This window comes from Rhopalosiphum maidis, chromosome 2, assembly GCF_003676215.2.
Source record: "Rhopalosiphum maidis isolate BTI-1 chromosome 2, ASM367621v3, whole genome shotgun sequence".
NCBI lineage: Eukaryota > Metazoa > Arthropoda > Insecta > Hemiptera > Aphididae > Rhopalosiphum > Rhopalosiphum maidis.
Window position 1 is genome coordinate 30,738,192 of NC_040878.1, and position 24,250 is coordinate 30,762,441.

Genomic DNA, 24,250 nt, shown 5'->3' on the forward strand with positions numbered 1-24,250 from the left:
GTAAATTGTCCCGTTTTACCGCTGTTTTTATGTTAATTTACCCAATTATTAACGGAGTTTTACTATTTTTATATCCCTCAATAAATTAAAAAAATAAATTTTCTACTATTAACTACCATTAATAATAAAAAATCAGACTGATTTATACTCTATCAATACATGATAGGTAAAGTATATTTTATTTTATTTATTTTAAAACACAAATCATTCTTAAATCAATCTAATTCTGCTCGAAATAAAAGAAACTGGATAAGTTATTCTGCAGTATAACACTATAACAGGTATCGACTATCGAGTATATCTTAATATTAAGCAATTCACAGTAATAAATGATTTAAATTTGAATTCATATTATAATAAATCATTGTATATGAAAAACGATTCTTTCCGAAGACTTTCTATGAACCTATATTTTCGAGGATATTTTATTGTATATTTATATTGCAGTTATTCTCAATAATCGTATTTTTTTTCAATTTAAATAAAATTGTTTTTATACTTTTCATCTTGTTTTACCGTACCTATCTCAATTATCGTTAGTTCACTATCTGCCGTTTAATGTAATGTTTTAAAATAGATAACGCCGTCCAATAATGTGAAATATGTTATATTATATAATTTAATAATAAAATAATATTGTTAATAATGTAATCATACAATTATATTAATAACTGCTACTTTTAAATAAATTAACCATTTAATCATTGAAAAAAAGTATATAAAGTTAATTTGTTTAAAGGAAAAAACAACATTTGATTTATTATATAAAACGGAACAAAATTTAGTATTTCTGTTGCAGTTTTGTTTTATCGCGTGTATATAAAATATTACGAAAACATATGAAATAAATTAAATAATTTGCGAGATAAATGATTGTTTTCATAATAAATAGTTAGTTGATAGATACGACACGAAGCTGGCCCACTACCCTTATTACTAAAATTCTAACTCCACAACTAAAATTGGCTATATTTTTATTTATTTCACTTTTATATTTTTATTATTTAATTATTTACACAAAAGTATATTTACAATACGTATATTATTAGATTGTATACAATAAGTCAATTTAGTTGCTTAACTGAGATAACAACAGCATAAAATAATGCGAGGGGGAAGCCCACCAGTGTGGAAACTTAACAACTTGTGGGGAGAAAAGATTTGTTTAGATAATTAATACAGATATTCAAGAAATTTTGACACTAATTGTGTCGCTTAAGTCGACTTGGTAGGGGGATAATTTGGGATTGATTCCACTGGCTAAATTAATACTAGTGAATTTGTATGGTTGATTGATTTTGTATGGAATTTTTTTTAGTAGTCTTTAGCTATATATTAGAAAGTGTTTCAATTTTTAGGATTTTGTGTGATTAGAGGTATAAGACGCACCATAGCACAAATGTTATTTGGCAAAGAGAGATTGACTGGATGGTGCATGTACTTGGCAAGGCTAGGCCACTTCGATATTACACAATTATTCATTTAATTGAATTGTTGTAATATTTCAATAATTTGGATTTTAACTTACCTAAAAGATAATCAACATTTTTAGCATCAATTTTGTCCAGTTGACTATTATTCCACACATATTCGGCTTTAATGTTTCGTTTCTTTTTATCTCTAATCCAATCGTCTATCAAATTCCGGCCATCTAATCGTCTACCTTCGTCTGTTGGTTGTTCTGGATCCTGTGCTACTTTTGGTAACCAGTGTCTTCTGCCACCACCTAGTAATACCTTAAAGTCAAATTGAATTAACAATATTAGTATTTTAAAGTCTAACAAATCTATTATATTTTTAATACCATAATAAAACAGAAATAATGCACATATATAAATAATATTTTTTTTTAAAGTATGTTTTTTAATATAAATTGTATACGAAGAATAGCATACATATCACATGTACAATATGGTACGAAAATAAATACATAACTTTTATTTTTAATATAGAGGAAATATAAAATCGCGTATTGTTTATCTTTTTCGTGCAATTTTGAAACCGAACCTAATGTGTTATAATTTACATTATACAGCAATTTTTGAATCTTGATTTGCAATAAAATTAATCAACAAAATTGATTTTATGATTCACAGTTTTTTTTATTTATTCCAATATAATAGGGATTGAAAACAGATTTAAAATAGTTTAATTTAAAATAAATAATCTAATTTTATAGTTACAAAAAATAGAATGATTGCATTCCAAATTTAAATAAAACTTTGAATACTCAGAGGAGTTTTGGGATACCAAAATGCATGCTGGAATTTTGGCTTGTAGTATTTTAGAATAAAAAAATAAAAAAAATGAAAATGGGGAAAAGACAGTAAAAGAGAATTGTGGGTAGATGAATGTTTATTATATATGAATATGTATATGATTTAATTTTAATATATATATCGTATATAATTACTATATATGCTTAATGGTAATTTGCATACGTATATAGTAAAATTATTATGAATATAACACAGTATAAAGTGTATGTTATTGTAAAGTGATAAAGTAGAAGTATTCAAATATTTTTTAAGTACTTAAATAAGTTTAAAAAAAAAAATGCTTGGACCAAGAATTTTTTAATTATGCAATTGTATAATCTGCCCTCGTATATTTTTATCAATGAGTATTCGAATTAAATTTAAATAAATTTAAAAAAATATCAAGATATTTATAACTGCAGTAAATGAATACTTTTAAAAATTATCTTTTACGAGATTAACAATGTATTTGTAGGTAATGTATACAACATCACATTTTGTTGATGAAAATTAGACGGTGTGAATATGCAACGTAATATATGGTTTGTAGTAATGACTATGATAAGTTATTAGGTTTCTTTATTTTTATATTGATATTATGAATGTGTGTACAATTTATTTTATTACATTAGGAGGTTCACAAAAAAATATGATGCGCTTTCTTTGACCTTTAAAAAAAAAAATATATTCAAAATTACACATATTATCAGTTTATAAAATATACATACATATTATTAAATATAATAAGTACACTATATTATATTGTACTAGAGATTGGAGATATGGTTTGAAAAGAATGACGCATTGGCTAAAAATAGTATAGAAAAGATGAATTTGCATAAAAACATATAGCTTTAAATACTTACAAATATATTGCACTATTATTTCCGTACAAACAATTTTAACTTTACTATTGTCTTAAATGTATAGTAACTTAGTAATTTAAATACTACGCAACACAATAGAGAGCATAGTAAAAAATAAAATAATACACGTATACAATATATAATAATTTGTCTTAAGAGATTAGTAGATAACATGCATTTTTCGAAATTATAAATACTTAATAAAATATTTATAATCCCTTATTCTATTTGAGTAACAGAAGTACTCATAATATTGCCATCATCATTAGCGTTTTTCATTATTTTGTTTGTTATTTTACTTACAACTTTGAGCTTTGTATAAATTTTCTATTTCATTAGTACAAACAAAAATAAATAAGAATTGTTTTAAAACAATTCTGTTTACATAAAAAGAGATTGTCAATAATTGATTACGAAACTTATTACACTTAATTATTATCATATTGGTGTTATCTAATGTCTAAATTAATGACTGTAAGAATTTCAGTTATAATAATATTTATTATAATTCGCTTTTAACGTGTTAATATCTTTATTTTAGTTTATTGATTAGTTATTATTTTAATTTTTAGAGTTTTAGATACTTAGATATACATGGCAAAAATTAGATTTGTTGAAACGTATGTGGGTGGTCTTTGAAATTATATAATATTTTATGAATTTAATATTGTCAAGTTATTATTGTTGAAATTATTAGAGACAAGAAAACTGTGAAATAAAATATTTCTTCTACTAATATTACACTTTCCACTACCTACCTGAGCGATTGATATGACTACGGGATGGTACGGAGTATCACCGTTGACGTGCGTCAAAACAAGTCTGGTATCAAAATAAATTAAAGTATCATTATTTATATATTATATCAAGGGTGAGTTAAATATAATGGTGAAAATTGGTGATGATTTTCGTTGTTCAGTTTTGTTCAAATATTAATATGGTTAATTTTAATATTTTATTAATACGAGAGAAATAATTTTTGGAGGCAGACAAACTTGTTTTAAGTATAATAAATACGATTATTAACTTAGGTATGGGGGTAAGTCGGAAAGAAGGTTTCCTTATTTTTTCCCCAAATTTTTATCAGTTGTTAATTCATTTTTTTATTAGTTTAATAACAATATGTTAAAAATATTAATTATTTCCATGAAAAAATGTTATTCTAGATTACTAAAGTGAGCATAGAAAAATTAACATACTCCATTCATTAACTAGCTGCAGTAATAAAATAATAATAATATTATTAGGCATATATATATTACAACTCGTTTGCACAAAAAATATAAAAAAAATACAACTTGATTGCGCTCATATATTTTGGTTATCTGTCCTGTGACGTGAATCCTTAGTATTAGAACTCGTTTGCGCACACATTTTTCTTCTCACTTTAACAGACTTAAGACTGTCTTTTACTTTGAATTTGTATGAGTATATCAATAACTTTATGTATGTGTGAATGTTTGATGTATAAAATTGGCTACTATAATGTTTATGGAAACTTTCTGCGCTATTTGTCGTCTTGGGATTACCATTTGGTTCACAAGCCCATAAGATTGGTGGAAAATTGCTGTTAAAGTCAATATAATTTTCTTAAATATAATCTGAGAATATTAAACTAACTGTATCAGGTGCAAAGACGGAAAATACAAAATTATATAATTTATACAATTGGTTATAAGATTATATTGCTATCAAATATTTTATAATTTGTACTGCAATCTGTGATTATTTATAAATGTGTGTGTAGGTCGGTTAGGTTAGAGTGCAAACGAGTTGCAGCGATATTCTTATTATTATAGGTAGTGGAAATGTATTTTTATTTTATTGTTATACTTTAATATTATTAAATAAACACATTAGAATTTTTAAATTATAATATTACGAATTACGACGATGTTAAATGAAATAAAATTACGTATTCTTGTAGATTTGTATTATTATTATTATTATTATTAACTCTATTCTTACTATTATCTCAACTATTGGAGAAATACAAAATTCCATGAATTCGTACAAAACATGAACTAAATATATTATGCATTTTATAGAACATTAAATATGTGAGTACGGTTTAATATTAATACGTATGATAATATTACATGGAATAGATGCACATGATTTGGATGCAAATCATAAAATAAGATCTATATTGTACAGTCAACATAGTATTTCACTGTGCATGCAGTTAATTAACTTTTGTTGTTTAACAGACAATTGTAAAAAAAGTTTTGATGTGCATGTTTTAACACGAGTGCAAACTTTACAGTTAAATACAGTTCTCAGAATAAAAATGCATTCTACGAATTACAATCATACTTCTAGCCTTTTGAAGACACATTCATGAAACGAGAATACGTATTGTAGGCATTACCGTTATAAATTAAGACACGGCCTTTAATAATGAATAAAAAAATGCGTTCATTTGAAATACGAGTTAAAATAAAAATAATTGTATAATTTTTTTATTAACAAAATAACAACATATTTATTATAAAAGTAATCAAATTTTAAACTAGTTCCTTTATAATTAAAACGAATAACATGAAAAAAAAATCACTATAATAACAGAACACTACTTAATATTTTTTTTCAGGATTCCAAGGAGTTAGTGATAAAGTTATAAAGATATAGCTGTATTTAGTTTAAATACTATATTTTTCAAAAAATTTTAAGTATGTATGAGAACGGTATATAGCGGATTGATAAGAGAATTGAAGTAATTGAAAAATGGTGATAGCTGGATTAAAATAATTTTGGAATGGCTTTGGTTGAATATTTTATCTTTTTTTGGAGTTAAAATTTTTATTTGAGTTATTTGTTAGTACGAGAAATATGTAGTAATTTTTAAGTATAGTCTAAGGTGAATATACGGTTTTGTTTCCAAGGGTGGATACAGTGGTTCTAAACGAGGGGGGGGGCAATTTGATAGTTATCAACTAAAAAAAGGTCATCATCAATTAAAAAAAAACCGGTTGGAATATATGATACTTTTTTTGTGAACGGGGAGGGAGGCAGTTGTTCTCAATTCTCCTCCTTGTATCTGCTCTTGTTTGTTTCTAAAACTAAATTTGAAATTGTGGCATGTTGAATTTTGATTTTATTTTGTTAAAAAATTGTTTTTTTCTGGAGTTGAATATTTATGAATAGCTGGTGTTTGATATCTCGTGTAATTTTTAAGTGGTTACCAAGGCAGTGAGCGTTTTTTGCTAATAGGTCACCGTTTTTTTTTAACAAGACAAAATTCATGCACGAGGATCATCTCTGCGTACATGGTTTAATATTATTATTCTGTTAGATAATAGGTAATAATTATTATATACAAAAAACATAATAATCACTAAACAAGAAATGATGATTAATAGCGTCATGTTGAAATCTTTCATTAAAAATTAATAAATAACATTAGTAATATCCTTATAATTATTATATTTGAAGGATATATCATTATGTAGTTATTTAAAATTGTATTTATGCAATAAATTGTTTAGAGTTATTTCTCTGTGTTTGGAAATATTATTATATTTGTCGGAATGCAGTAATTTTTTGAAGGAATGTGAGTGAACTTTGATGGCGAATGCGTTCATTTAGATTCCACAAATAATGATGACCGATAAATAAATTCCTTTTTTTACAAATGTATGATAGTACATTTGTTTTTGAGAGGAATGTCCCAAACGCTGAATTGTAAAATTTCTTAACAATTCATTAGTGCACATAGTTTAAAGTAAATTTATTACGCTTAGAAAAAAAATATGATGATAATTCGTGTATGATACGTATCGAGATCAATTGCCGAGTTGTAGTCGATCTGAAACGAAACGATAAGTATTTAGTAAACAGTACACCGAGTATCTTGTTAACCGATTTCAATTTATGGGGTAACGTCGTTATAATAATGTATAGTGGCGCGCGCACGTTAGTACACAACGTAATGCCACCGATCAAGACGTTTTCAAGCAAATTCTCCAAAACTAATTCGTCCGGTTTACTTGATTAATGGCTACAATTATTGTGCAAACATGGTTCGTTAAGTCTTTTGTAATAATGAACGTTTAGTGTTTTTTCGTCTTCCGAAGTATAGAACCGTATTACTTTACGTTGACCAACAATTCAAAACAAAACTGCATTAAGAACCATAAAAATATTGCATTAGTATATATATTAGTTTATTATTGTAACACGATACTACGGTACCGATCAAATATTTGATTATAATTTATGAGTATAATATATGTTGGTGGATTTTTTCTATCAATTTCATTTTGTTTTTTGTTTTTTTTTTTTAAAGTGCAGCTGCAGGTAGTAATATTTTGATGGAAGTTAAGGATCAAAGTTCTGAAGAGTTTCACGTGCATACATCTAGCGCTCCATATTTAAAGTTCATGGTAACGCCTAACACGTATGATTAAGGTCACATTTCCAGTTCCCGATCAGCCCGATGACTGGATTTTTGATAGTATCCAATTATTAATTTGTGATCTGGAATATTCTAAAACGACTTTTCACAGGTACCTTAGCTAATAAGTATTATCACAGGACCGTCTTTAATATTTTATACATTTGAAAATAGCATTTTCCATTTTAAGTTCCTTCGTTATTATTAATATTTATTACAGGAATGTATATAATTTTTCATTAAAAATATTCAAGCGCTATTGTAAGATATCCAAACTTCACCTAAATGTTGTTAATTTCCTATAGGTGTTCAATTGTTGTCCCAAACGTACGTCCTAAACGTACATATCAAGTTATATGGATTGGAATTGCAGCTTATGAAGATAAATCAGATTTATTCTGTTTTAATATTAGTTACATGAGAATAGTTAGCTCTTATTAAAAACAAAATAATAACCACAATTAAGAATGACATGTTATGATATGGAATTACGCGTGACCTTAATACCTTATAACAAGAATTTTTATACACAGTAAATATTACGATTTTATGAAATATATAAAATAATAAATACATATGAGCTTTTATTTTTATTTTGATTTATGTGCATATAATGTGTACATCATTATACGTAATATCATGTGCGGGTACAAATCATGCATAATAATATAAGTAGGTTTAAATTTTGAACTATTGCAATAATATATTGGTATATGAAATGATATTGAGCGAGTATGACAAATATAAGTACAAATAAATTATTGCATTAAATTAATAATTTTGTATAGTAATCCGTAAACTCAATTTCCAGAATATATATATTGCATAAATAGATCGATCTTCAGAACCATAATTTTTTTTTTAAATAAATTTAAAAATACACCTTTAAAAATAAATGTGTCTTTATTTCAATTTGGTTTTAAATTGTATAAGTATAAACGAGTCCCATTGTTCATGTTCAGAAATACATACCTAGAGTGGCAGAGTACATTATTATTAGCATTATATTATTAAGCATTGTTCCGATGCGTTTAGGTACCATTAAAATGAGAAATCATGCATGTTCTATTGTTGTTCAGTTATAAATTAAATTACCAGTGTATGCTAAAATGAAATTATAGATTTTTTAAAGGCTGTTTTTACACGCTTTTTTCACAAATTCACCGACACCACTTTTACGCACAATACGTATGGCACTGTTTTATTAACAAGGTACGGGTATATCCGTTGCATCACAAAAGCAGTCAAGTCGATTTGTGGTCGAATAGGATTGGTGCGTGAAACCCCTACGCGTGGACGGCTCTGTTATGACGGTGTTGGTGTGTGGAGAGGAAAGTTGCGTGTAAAGAGTTTCTATTGTTTGTACGAATCGGTTAGACAGGTCACGTTTTTAATTCGCATTTTCCTATTTGACAGTTTAATGGCCGATGGAGAAACGGCAATCAGTTGCCGCGATAGTATTGAGCCTCACGATTGGGACTTTTAAACTCATCGAAACCAAACAGGAAAACGCGTAAAGGACAAACGTTATTTGATTTGAAGTATTTTGAACTTAAATTGACACAATAGTCTAAATAGTATATAAGTATATAAGTCATACGCGTGTCGCATATTATAAAACAAATTTAATATCTATTCAACACATAATATGGTTTTTAATTATAAAAAATAAATTTCATGCATTTTAATGAATATAAAACAATAAAAAATTATCTATTTACTATGTAAACAAGTTTTGTATAATATTTTATCTTCTAAATATTTTATTTTTAAGTATTTTAAATTATAGAAATGAAATTTGAAGATACAAAGTAGTGCGATTCTTTGGTTATGGGAAGAGTCCTCTACACTCTGTAGGCGGGATGGTGTTAGTCGACTGTTGATGATGAGCAGAATATGGGAACCTCTTGTTTATTATAAAATTAAAGTTTAACAATCATCTATAATACAATGTAAAGTATTGTTTATTTATTTCTCACTCGATAGTTTAATTGATTATTGAATAAATATAGTTTAATATTCATGAATTTGTTTTTTTAGAATCTGAGTAAAGCGTCGAATCTTCAATATTATATTAATTTAACATTTAAAAATACAATTTTTGATAAACATTTAGAATAAACTAAAATCATTTATTATGGTTTATACATCTTCAGTAATTTATTTGCATATTTTAGGAAGGTATTTTTGATATGCATTTTATTTAATATTTTAAGCATTGATGATAGTATCATATTATATATGAAGTATGTCGGTTGCTGATGAATTTTGATAACTCTTCTCTAATGGCTCTTTTTTATTGGTTGTATTTTCGTATTATACGTTTCAACTTTTCTTAGACAATTATTTTATTTATCCCAATTTGAAATTAAAAACTGTTATTAAAAAATTTAAGTAGCTTAAAGTTATATTTCACGAGATGTATTTTATTTGTATGATTATGCAAAATAAATTTAATTGGAATTAAAATGTTCAACAAAAAATGTTTACAAGCAATACACTATTATCTCTGTATCTCTACCAAGTTAATTTCAGTGAGAGCATTCTCTCTGTACAAAACTGTGGGTAACGTGTTGCCAAAATTGTTTTACTTACAAATTAAATATACAGAACATGTTACAATGTAATGAATGCCTATATATCTTTGAAAAAATCATAAGTAAACCTAAACCTTTCACCTAATCTTTGGTTCTAGTACTATCTGTGATTCAAAAAAACTTATAAAAGTATATTTTTTTACTCTACAATAAATTCTGTGATAATTTTTATATTGATAAAAAAAAATTTATAATAATAATAACTATTTACTTTAATAATTTGTAAACATTAAATAATTAAATATATAATTTTTTTTTTTCAAGTAGGTATGTACAAATTCTTTAATATCTATAATTTACAACTTATTTAAGAAACATGCATCTTATGACTATTAAAAAATATAAATTTAATGTATATTTTATTATACAAGACAATATATAAAGTTCAAAATTTGGAATAATATATAATATTTAAATTAATAAATATACATTAGATATATTTGAACATTTACGAATATATAAATTTTTTTTATGTTGTTAATCTTAATATAATAATTATTGTTTGTACTATAGATAATAGATACCCATGTAATATCAACAGTGGTCTATAAACGAATCATTGATGCTTTGAAATACAAAATTACCCGCACTTATGTACTTAAGTTAAATATTTAGTACTAATGAAATTCGCAACAGCCAATAGATATATAACATTAATACATTTTGTTTTATTTTAGAGTTATATATAATATTATTTTATTTTTCATTTATCATTTTTTATTTTAAGAGGATAAAACTATTTACTTTAAGTATTTAGGCTATTCAATCTATATAAGTAGTGATAGGATTTTAGGTTTTTATATAGTATTTTATTACGTTGTAAAAATGTGTTTAATTTTTGTAATTGACGGAATTGGTATACCTCAAAAATCAATTGAAAACATAAAAGAATTAAAAAGGCGGAGATTATTAGGTTTTTATTTATCATTTTATAATATTATAAATTTATAAAATTATTCATAATATTTAATAAAATTAATTTTAATTAACATGCGTGTACTAAACTCGAAGTCTATTCCATTTTCTCACTAAATTACTATTATCTAACTTTATAGAACATCAATGCATGGATATCAGTAAATTACAATTAAAATAACTAAGTCGTGCCTAAATAACTAAAAATATCAAACTTAAATTTCATTATCGGCAGCTTACGCAGTAGCACTATGCAGTATGCTGTATACTAATGACTACGATCAAAACTTTGTAAATTGATTACGTATGCATTTTAAAATTAAAATCTTAATAATTTACCTACATTGTAAAATAATTTACTGTGTAATAATCATCAAATTATTAGAAATACCTAACTGTCTTTCTAATGTGGTTGGTTTCTAATAAATATTAGGTTTTGTAATGTTATGATAAACATGGTATTATTTTTCAGAAACTTAAGTTATTATTAAGTAATACGCATTTGTTGAAGTACATTTTTATTTAAGTTTTTTATTGATATTTATTACAGCTTGGTAGCAAATGCCACTGTGTCCACTCTCATAGTAACACTGTCTCCTAATTGCTATTTACAATTAGTATTAAAGTATTTTACTTTAATTTTATAATTTGTCAAATTTGTTAATTTTAAGAATTTTAGGATTTTCTTGTTTTCATCCGTGTTTGGCGCAAGAGATGCATTGGGAGTTTTGGTAATGTTGAGGTTTATTCGCTTCTATTCGTATAGTTGACATTCCGTTAATATATGTTGACCATGAGTTGTGAGTCACATTATTCGCAGACAGGGGTTCTTATTTTTACATGAGAAATCCATAAGTTAGCTTTGAGTTTCCGATTCTTAGTCAATTTTAGTGGCTTCGTAATTTCGATTGAAATTAGAATTTTTCTATCCGAAGATTGTTCTCTTAATTTAGTTTAGTTTTGTGTTCTAGTTATTTTAAAATATATGCTATTTTTTCTTTTATGAGTTTTCACGAAATTTTTGTTGTCGTCGTTGGGGATTAGGTATAAAACGGTTGTGTCTGTATTGGATATAGCAAAGTTGGCATATTTATCCACGATTTTGTGACCTATAATGCCAGAGTGTCCTGGAATCCAGATGATTTTATTTTGTATGCGGATTGCAATATCGCTCGGATTGGTTTTGTTTTTTATACTACTTATGACGCTTGGATAGTTACTTAAGATTAAAACTTAGTGTCTTCCATAAATGTAGTTTGTTTACTATGGTTTTTGATAAATCTCGCTTATATTTACTGTATTTACTGAAATTTGATTTTTTTGTTTGTTTGTTTGTGAATACGTGAATATTAAACATTTTTATCACCGTTAATTTTTAATGTGTATTAACTTATAATTAATTAGCTTGCGATTATTTATTGTACTACACTTTACAATTTCATAAGTACTTAATATTTATGTTATATTATCTTAAAGTTAACTAAATATTTTTAAAGTTAAAGATTATTATAAGTATTTGTGGTGGTGAAGCATTTGAGCAACAATGCTGTAAAGAATGGAAATTCGATGTACAAATATCAAATATGTATTTTAGCAATGATTAAAAATGTTACTTTTCGAATGTTTTTGGAGTGTTTGGTCTTTTATGATTAATTATTTTATAGAATTATTATGGAATACAATATCAGTATTATAATTAAACTTAAAAATCTTGGATATGGACGATTTTTAAAAAACAAAGGCATAACGCATAGATCAACTATAAGATGGCCTTAATTACAGCTTTGGATTTTTCCAAATGGCTCAACATTATGAAAACATATAGATACTTTTTTAAAAAAAAGTAGTATTTAAATCGTAATACATTTTTATTTCATGTTGTGATTAGTCCGATTACTGTAGCTTCTATAAATAATTTCGAGAAACGCATATAATATACTAGGTATAGATTCATTCGAAAATTGATTAAAATACAATTTTAGTAATATTATTGAAACGTTTTTTGAGTTGTTGTATTTGTTATATAATATTATTATACCATATGATTTCATACTGTTTATTATAATACATTGCAGTATAATATAATGGTTTGTGTCGTTGTTTTTTTGCTAGTTTAAATTGTTTACAAATATAATAGAATTGTTAAAAAAAACACTAGGTCAATTTTTTTTTTATTACATAAAAGATTATTTAGAAACGGTTTAAGGTTAAAACGATAGGTAATAGATTTGTGAGATTTAATATGCAAATACATGAATATTTGAACGAATGGGATGTTCTTAATACTACTTCAAATATTTTATTTTTTAGGATTTATTTATTCATCTGTAGAGGATGGGTTTAATATTAAATCATTGAAGGTGTGAGGTGTTTACGCTAAATTCGATGAGTTTGGATGTCAAGAAAAGTGATAAAAGAAAGATTGGATATAAGAGGGTTAGGATGATATATTTTTATTGTCAGTTGCTTAATTTATATGACCAGGTGGTCAATACGCAATGTTTAAGCGTGACCGTATAAACGGTCACAACCAAACTACAAGAAATGTTTAATCAAAAAATATAATCGATAATTATAATTGTATGTTAATGTATATATATATATATATATATGTTTGTATTATACACCATTATTTCGACATTAATCATTGAGAATATTTATTTGGAAAAATATTATACTATACATTGGTTTATATAGGTTATAATATTATCTTGGCCATTCAGATATAAAAAGTAATTTTGTTCAGTTTAAATTATTTATGACGGTGGTTTAAGTAATTTATTTGTGTACACAAACAAAAGTAATACTGAATAAAACAAATTTAATTTAAAAAATATTGTATTTTTAAATGTCGATAAAATAAAGTACCTTATAGTGTATATATATATATATACCTTATATTTTTTAAATTAAGCATATTTTAAAAAGTATTATACGCATTATACCCGTTCATAAAAAATCATTTTAATAAAATTACCTTTTAAATCTAGTTTAATCCTTCTCGGTCATATTCTATAATATTAAAAAAATTAGAAAATCAAATTGAATTTAAAATACATTAAAGAATGAACACAATTATTTTAAAGAGGAAATATTATAATTATTAGTTACATTCTTCATAAGTTAAAATATTTTGGTAGCCCTGCTTATATTTGTACAATTTTAGTCTTCTACTGCCAATACTATTTACGACAATAATTAAATATATCAAATTATTTTTATAATTTATTTTAAATAAAGTTTATGTCAAAAATATAAAATCAATTAATCAATAATACACAAAGTGCTGAATAGTACTATTTGAAAATAAAAAAAGTTAACAATAATTAACAGAGTTAAAACATCTATGTTCAGTGCTTATACTTTATGGATTATTTTCGCTAGTTATTTTAACGAGTACTAAAACTTTCCACTAAATAAAGAGACCACTAACTAAAGTTAGCAATAATATTTTACGTAACTGGAAATTGTAATGACTGAGTATTAAAAAGTAACAGGTTAATATGTTCGTTATACATTAGAGTAAACAACAGGAAATTGTAATTACACAAAAAAATAATATAAATTTAGTTATTAATTACTATTAATTAAAATAATGTCTACACTTACTGAAAAAAAAACACTGTTTAAATGAAAAGATAAAAATAAAATCCAATTATTATAAATATAATATACCTTTACGAGTTTCATAAAAATGAAAATATAAAACATGTTGGAAACTTGACATAATTTGTTGCTTATACTACAACACTATGCATATATTTTTAAGTTTGAATAAATGAGATAATTATTGATAAATATAAACTCATATATGATTTAAAATAATAGTTTTTATTATATATTATTGTAAAATAATTTAATGTTTATATTATATACGTCATATAATTATATAATATAGTGGATTCTGCTTAATGTTGACACGTTGGAACCAACCCTATTTGCCCACATTAAGCGGTTGCCTATAAAAATTAGTTAAAAAAAAAAAATGTAATATCAAAAAAGTCAACAAAATTCCTTTCTGCATGAATTTTTTATTTTTTTTTCCGAAAAAATTCTTATTAACAGGTGCCCACACATTAGGCGGAATCCACTGTATTGTATATTGTATATTATATATTATGTTATTAATTATTGGGATATATAATAATTTATACTCAAACAGCGAAAAACATATATAAATATTACTATATTATTATATTATTCAATCAACGTGTTTAAAAAATATTTCAAATTCTATATATTTAGTATATATTACGTAAATTAGTGTTCCCTACCTATGAAATTTTTTTTTGGTGGATAGGGGGACCCGGGGCACCGTATTTGCACGCTGAGCGTGTGCTGATGGTGCCTTATTCGATAACGTACGCCGCGCGCCGGATATCTTGATAGTTGATATGTCCCGTGTCATGTGTATTTTATTGTAAGCTGCAGCTTTTAGAAGTTAAAAATAAATAAATGTATGGTTCAATCATCGAGCGTTAATAATTTCTTTATTTATATTTTTCAGATGGTAGATTTATGTTTATTTTTTATAATTATGAACATCCATTTTTTTTTTTTTTTTACAGAATCTTGATAATTTTGGGATAATTTCGATGAAATATAAATAATCGTTCTTTAACCCTATGTATAGTTTAAGCACCCAAAATTGTATGCTAATCATTATACACTGCAAAATACGATATGCGATAATAAAAACGTTAATGGCCATAAAACGTTCGTCTAAAATCCTGTAATTGGACCGTTTTAATTGCTTGCATATCCTTAACTACCGTTTATATAATAAAGGAGTTGTATCAGATTGTAAACATTTTTAACGAATAATTAACACCTTATCCGATGACATAGATTTCTACGTTAACTATATATAGTACAAAACGAAAACAAACACTTAAATGTGTATATGTTAATGCGTACAATTGTCAAATATGTTGTAACAATTTACGTGTTTTTCAAAATGATTTTAGATTATTTATTTTATTCCAGGTAAGCATTTTTTTTTTAAGCGTAACCTCCTTTGGAAATAAATTAAAGTAAACATTTTATTCGGTAAGTTTTAAATTATCATTTGATTTTATTTTCTCGTTATTCGATTAAATCTAGTTATTTTTTTATACCATGACATAGGTACAAGTATATGCATTTAGCAATTAATTTCGAATAGAAATGAACTATAATAATTATACATCAGTGATAGATAAGTTTATAAAGTGATATTATAAATCATGGATTTTTATAAAAAAATAGTTATTATTTAAATCGTATATAGTTTATCAGAGAATAAAAATTTGCCAAATAATAAATATTATGATTTTTTTATTATTTATTGCAATATGTATATTTCAATAAGGTATTGAAATGGAATTATTTTCAATATAAAACTATAAAAGTAATATTTTTAGTCTAATAGTCTTCTTTGTTAATCATAAGTAAAATGTTTAATCTTCTTATTAAAACGATAGAATTAAAAATAGGTTTATTTATTATTAATGTATTTTAACAACCTTCTGATGGTTAATATTCATTTATTCTACCAAAATAGTGAAAACTGTATAAAATAAGAAAAACTTAGTTAAGATACTCGAATTTTATATCACAGTTATATTACTCAACTGTTATACAACTATGAAGTTTTCAATAAATAATTAAATATATTTTAACCAACCATCTATTATATGAATAATAAATTATCCATTGTTAATATATAAATGAAATTGTTTACTCAACATAACATAAATGAGATTATTTATTAATATAGAATAATAACTGCATTGATGTTTTCTATAATATAACAGTGTAAAAAAGTTTCAATATACTATAAACAGACCAGTGGCGTAGCCAGGATTTTAAAATGGAGGGGCAAACCTAAAATACTAAAAAAAACATAATCAACAACTAACAATAACAGTTCATTTTTATATTAAGTTGATATAGCCGATGGATACGCCACTGAAATAGGTAAATTAGACTAATAGAAACAGTGAAAACTCTAACGTATTACGTATATGAGAACAGTACAACTTTTAGTTAACTGTAAATAATTTTACCTAAATAAATAAATTATACTTAAAAAGATTGTAAGTGGAATTAAAGTAGTATAATAACGTAGATATACAAAAAGTTTTCGGTAATTAACATTACCATTAGCATATTTTCCCATTTAAATATAATAATCTGGCATTTATATATTATTTAAACTTAAATTTTGAATATTTATTTTGATCTGGATAGGAATGAGTAAGTTCATACATTTTTAAATTTAAAATATTATAATATTTTATGGAGTGTTATGATATAATACCATTTTAATAGAATATTTTTAGAGAATAAATTTAATGAAATCTTATATTATGTAATTTATTAATTTCCTAAAATAATGTAAATTATAATTCATTTGTAAAATACAATAATTAAATAAATATTATTTCATTTCAAATATTTCAATAATTTCTAATACAAATATTTAGGTATACATATTATTTCTTATAAAACAATTAATAACCCATTATAATTAAAATATTTTAGTTGGTACAGTAAGAATTTATTTAATACTTATTTGTCATTAGTCATTAATAAATAAAATATTTAAAAAAAATACAATTATGGTACTGTAATTTAATGATTTATTATAAACTGTGTTTTACAATTACATTTTTTTGACACATATAATAGTGTATATTGCCTCATATCTACCTTATCTTTAATTTAATTATGTTTACTTTTCAAAAAATTGTTTTCCAATTAATGATATGTAATATTAAAAAAAAAAAAATATTAGGTTTCTAATAAAACAAGAATTAGAAAAACTATAAACGTACTCATAAAAGGACAAATATAATAAGATATCTACCTTGCTTTATAGTCGTATCAAATTTAAATATGAAATAAATCCGATTAGTTATAACTAATTATTTTCTCTTTTTAAAGTCAACAATGATTTTATAAATTTTAAAAATGTAATTTATGATAATTAACCACTACCTATACATTTAGAATTGTATAAATAATTTCCGTAATAATAATGATTTTAATCATTTAATCTTCTTAGAAATTGAACATTTTTAAGACTTTATTAATCTCTAAATTCAATTTTATTAAACTTGAGTATTATGGAACCACAAACTATTTTGGTTATGCTGTATGATAATATGTATTATGCACGTATCGTTAATATAAAGTTAAACACTAACAAAGATATTATATTAAACGAATTAACTGTAAGAATTTGAAATTGTGTTTAACATTATATGTTTGCTTCCATTATAACAAAAAAGTATATTTTTATGTATACAGAGTGTCTCGTGTGGATTTACCCATTGAGGTATTTCCTGAAATAATGGAGATATCATAATTCTGGTTTTTTTTTAAATAAGATTCACGTAGACAAGAACTACAAATATTTCCTGTTTTAATTTATTTTAATGTTTTTGTAAAGAAGTTAAAAATTTATTTTTTTATTTAATTATTTAAAAAAAAAATTAACGACAGCCATTTTGAAGAGAAAATTTTTCTGATAATATTAACGTTTCAACATTTTAATTTCAATAATTTCCTGATTTTTAATATTTTTTTCTAATTTCGAAAAAAAAATGAATACGATAATGGTATTATTGTAATCAAACATGTGGCCCGTGTGCTCGTACGGCCGACAAACGTTTTCAGTGGTTCGCAACTAAACATATTTTATTTCTTCATCACTGTTAAAACTTTAAATAAAAATAAATAACTATTGTACAAAATGTCAATATGTACATCTTTGTTATAACTAGTATTAAATACGACTATGTTTGATACCACTATTGATTATAAGTACTATTATAAGTATTTATAATCAATGGAACCACTGTGGTGTAATTTCAATATTTTTGGAAAAATAAGCTCTACAAAATATAATATAATATAATAATATAATAATATAATATATATATATAATATCTTCAATTTTTTTTTTTTAATAATTAAATAAAAAAATATATTTTTTTAAACTTTTTTTACCAAAACATTTAAATAAATTAAAACATAAAATATTTTTAGTTCTTAATAAGAAATGACATCTAAATAATCGTCTAAAGAAAATAAAAAAAAGGCGTTAATTCCTAATATCTACTGGCCATTTAGAATAATGAACATCACACTATAGCTGGCTAGTAATAAAAAAAAAAAAAAAACGCTGTACTCGTCGTCTGGAAGGCACGGCATCGGACGAAACCAGAATTTAGTTCATTTGCAATTCAGAGTTCAAACGTCAAACATCGCACGAGAGTAAATATCTGCAGTCTACGAATCAGCCAACGAAATCAAATACACCTACTCCTCACTGTTGTTATTAATGAAATCATCGGTGATCGTATATTATTATCATTATCGCAAAACAATGGTTTCGCGCATTGAAGATACAGTAGTTGACGAACCGACGACGTACGTACAATTGCAGTTCTAAGTCGAAGCCGTCGGATAGGACGACAGAGAGTATAGGTACCCCCGAGAAAGAGGAGGCACGGAGTCTGGCGATAAGTCACCGACGCGCGTTTTCCGGCATCCCGCGGTGTGACGAGTTCGCGGGTGTCGAGTGCTCGATTATGGACGCGTTAGACACCTTGTGCATGGCGGACAGCCGAACGGCACCCGCGTTTTACAATCGCGGGGACCGACGGTGACACGGTGGCTGTATTATAAGCGGTACCGGAGTGGACAACGGTGCTACCTACCTATTAACGGCACCAATAGCAGTCATAACAATCGTTACTAATTTACGAGAGATCGACAATTAATCGTTACGCAACAATACGACCGACTGCTTGATAGACACGAAACGATGTATATAATATACATAATGTACATAATGTACAGTATACATATTAGTCATTTCATAGTTGAGTGTTATAACATACTTTAATAACATTAAGACATTTTCGAAAAGTTATTTTTCAATATGATTTTAGAGTAATAAAATTATATTATTTAGAAAATATGACCATAATATTCTCAACTTTATTAAATACCTTAAACTCTGTATCTAGGTGACATTTTTATTCGGTGGCTTCAATCTACCAACACTAAGAAACAATGTCGCTGCCAAGTTATTCTAAGAATGATGATTGGCCAGCACCAGTCTCTATCTTACACTTAAAACATGCATTAGTATTTTTTGAGGTTCATTTAAAACTACGAAAATATTTGTTTTTGTTAAATTAAAATTGAAAATTAAAAATTCGTCTGAAATAATTTAGAATATTGGAATTATAAAAACAATATTCATTAACCAATATAATTAGAAACACTGCTATTGTTACTTGTTAGCATGTTACTTGTAAAATGCAAATAGATCATCTTTAAATATTTTTTTATTATCATTAAATGATAATTTATAGGTAACATTTTAAAATATTTTATTTCAGTGTAACTGCTAACAAATTATTTTTAGTATTATCCTTAAAAGTATTTTATACTATTATTCTTACAACTTATAAATAGTCTCTTTGAAATAAAGCATCAAAGACTACAGTAGAATAAAAACTTATCAGGTGCTTTGGAGGAACACAGGAATTTTGTGATTGGTAAAAATAAAATTAAGGCTTATCGGAGACGAGTAGTATTAATTTACTATTATGCCTTTACAATAATAATTAATAATAATTATCTGAAAAATATATTATCAACGAGGTTATAATACAAATATCATCATGTAGGATATATTTAAGAGCTTAGTCCACATAGTCTGTTGTTTTTACGTAAATATTCATTATACATGTACTTATTTTTAGTTTCTAACTCACAAGAATTTAATAGACGAATAATAATTTGAATATATTCAAACAAAAGTGTTTTTGTTAAATTTTTATAAAAATCAATGTTTATAAAATAAGAGTTAGCGAACACAGTAATTCAGGTAGGTATTATAGTCGGTAAATGCTAAATAATAAATCAGATTATTAATCAACACGAATTAAAACTTAAATCACGCGCGTCACGGAATGATCACCGATCTAACGTCATACAAAGGTACTCGTATATTGAAGTGATTTTATTACAAAGTTAAAATAAGTTGATCATTTAAGTCATAGACATGAAGTAAAGTTAAAGAAGAAATTATTATATTATTATGACATGAATATGCAATAATATAAAGCTTAGAATGTATTCGTATTACTATAAACATATTAGAAGGCTTTTTAAAATAATAATAACTTACGTTTATAAATCTACCGGGATCGTCCTCTACCAGTTGTCGAGCAATGTCCTTACACGATTTTCTTGCGGGAATAGGCACTTTTCCGTCATCTTCCCAATATCGGCTAGGCGAATGTGCGTATAACGCCGACGGTGTAGCATGAGTAATTCGAGTATTGGTTACTAGTCCAGTTGATTTACCTAAAATGAAAAAAAAATACAATGACTGTTTAAATACATAATTATTTTATTCTTATTTTTACATAATACGGGGAACGTCTGAAAAACAATGACGTTATTTATTAGCAGTTGATTAATATACAAACCGGATAATTATATATATATATATATATTATACTAATTATTAGAGTGAATAGATAGGTTGTTGTTAGCAATTTGCATTGGATGAGAAGGATTGGTGCAGATTTTCGGTGAAATTTTATTTTGGAGATATTATTGTTTTAATGGTAACTGGTAATAACATGATAAATGTACAATTATATATTCCTCCGCGATGTGCCGATATGTCAATGTGTGCAATTACTATATAATATATATTATTATTAATCAAAATATCACTCGAGCCTAGGTTGGGTTATGTATTTTTATTTTTGTTTGTTTTATTTTCGAGTCTTAATAGAATACGAATTTAACAGCAATTTAAATCCTGATACACAATGGTATTTTTGTGTTTCTCCGTATTACAACTTACAATGAAATTTATAGCTTAAAATATTTTATTTTTTCATTACTTAGTAATTATTTTAGTGCACTCTGTTTCGTAGAATAAAGATTGCTGCTGAGACAATTGTTCCTTTTATTATTTTATTATACTTTTTTTTTTAATTTTTATTCAAGTAGAAAGCGAATAATACAATTGAGCGGTGCTGTCTCGGGAAAACGGTCGAGGAAAAAATGAATTTTTTTTGTGATTGATGAAGGGTAGTAAAAGGTGGTCTTTAAAAATCTGTCTACAGACGAAATATTCCATAGTACGGTACTGTGACGGTTTGTCTACAATGTCTATCGATGTCGTAATTTGTGAAGTTGCAAGTATGCAAAAATTGTGACATACAGGTATAATATTATATTTGGATATTATACAGAGTATATTACTATATTACGAAGATTGACATATTTATATGTGATATTATTGTAATGCATATTATTTCAATTTTATGAATAATATTTTTTAGTAAATTTGACAATAGTAGTTTATTTATCCAGGTCTTAGAATTCTTTACACTTGGTCGTAGATCGATTTAAATACTCTATTTCGAATTAAAACGTTTTTTGCAACTTTTTTAAATAGGTAATTGTAATCAAAAATAGTTTTTCTAAAGTTTATAACGAATACAGAAATTACAATTATAAGTATTATAATATGAACGTTAGAAATCTAACAGTTTAGGTTTAGACAATTTTAATTATTTATAACGAACTAGGTAACGAATTAAGACCATACGAATGACTTTCTAGTTTTCAGTTGGAAAAAATATCTTGCTTCTTATTTTTACCACATTTGTTATGATGTTTTGTAATTTTAAATGCCTGTAGCTATTTTAATCTTCAATGATAGGTTTTATTTTAAACCATTTGAGTACAAATGTAACATTAAATATAAACACTCCCTATAAAATCGTACGACCTTTATGGCTATTTAAGTAAATAATATGTTATATAAATATATAATTAATTTTATGACATGGTCATATGTCTCTACTATTTTAATAGATTTTAGTATAAAATAATATTATTTTTATTATTTTTATATTTTGAGTAGTACTGCATTAATATTCCATTTGTGGTTTGATTACGAAAAGGTTAAAAATATATCGACATTTTCGTAAATGTAAGGCGTACAAGCTGGATATTATTTTTCAATGTTCCTTCATAAAAGAAACAATACATTATATCTGTCTAAAGTTCGGTGGTGATCGGTAGGGAGAGTAGAGTGTTATGTTAGGTCAAACTCATTCGTTGTTTTTGTTGAATCGTTTTACTGAAATAATTTAGATTGAAAAATAATACTATGTCAAATGAAGGTTAAAGGATGTTAAATAAAAACCATAGTCAAGAAGAATATATCACACTATTCTATATAACATAGAATGAGAACCTAAAACATTATAAACATTCATTTTTTGCTTTTTATTTTGTCAAATAGTCAATAGATATTATGTGGTAAATACAATTATTTAATAAATGCAATAATATCAGAAAAATGCATTGTTTAGATTTAGTAAGTATGTTAGTAATATTTTATTATAACAAATTGGATTATCAAAAAGTTAATTTATAAAATAATTGTGGGTTCTATTTTATTTCATACTCATCGATTAATAAGTGATAGAACCAAGAATTTAAATAACTCGTAGTTATAGATTGTTATTTTCCTTTAATTTGAACGATCATAAAATGTATAAGGTTTTCTTTAATTTAAATTAACTTAAAATTAGATTACAATAGAAACGTAATTAATTGTGATTTATTTATCAAATATAAACAAAATATAAATACAATTTAAGAAATTAATATAACCTAACCTAGCAACATACTGTTGCTTAATTAAAAACAAACTAAGAAAGACAATTATTCGGCCCATATTTTACTTTTAAATAAAAAAAAAAAGGAAAAATTCGTCTTTAATCACAGTTGTAAATAATTCAAAATTAATTTAATCTTCATACAATTTTTAGCAACTGCTGTTTTGCTAAAAACAAATTAATATCCAATTAGTGCTATAGAAGTTTAGTTTATTGACACCAACGATTACAACAAGTATAAAGTTTGAGAATGTGGAGGAATTTTATTTGTTTAATGATATATTGTTATAAATAAATGCATTTTATTATAGTTTTGATGTAAACAAATTTTAAATAAAATAAATATTTTATATGAGGTATATTATTATTATAAAACTTTCCAATCGTACGATTAAGGTTTTCACTTAAACATTTTATTATTTTAATCAATTGTTTCCTTTAATTGATACCTTATGATGTTATAAAATATTTAATCAGTTAAAATTTAGTAAATTTAATTATA

At 25.0% G+C, this 24,250-nt stretch overlaps 1 protein-coding gene across 2 annotated transcripts in view; it reads right to left on the reverse strand.

Moving 5' to 3' along the window:
- Nucleotides 1-24,250, reverse strand: part of LOC113553033 (alkaline phosphatase-like) — a 212,595-nt gene that overhangs the window by 53,874 nt on the left and 134,471 nt on the right. For both annotated transcript variants that reach the window (XM_026956150.1, XM_026956149.1), the window contains exons 4-5: nt 21,225-21,403; nt 1,529-1,736 (exon numbers count right to left, since the gene is read on the reverse strand). In XM_026956150.1, coding sequence (XP_026811951.1) covers nt 1,529-1,736; nt 21,225-21,403 — 387 coding nt within the window. The remainder of the gene's footprint in view (nt 1-1,528; nt 1,737-21,224; nt 21,404-24,250) is intronic.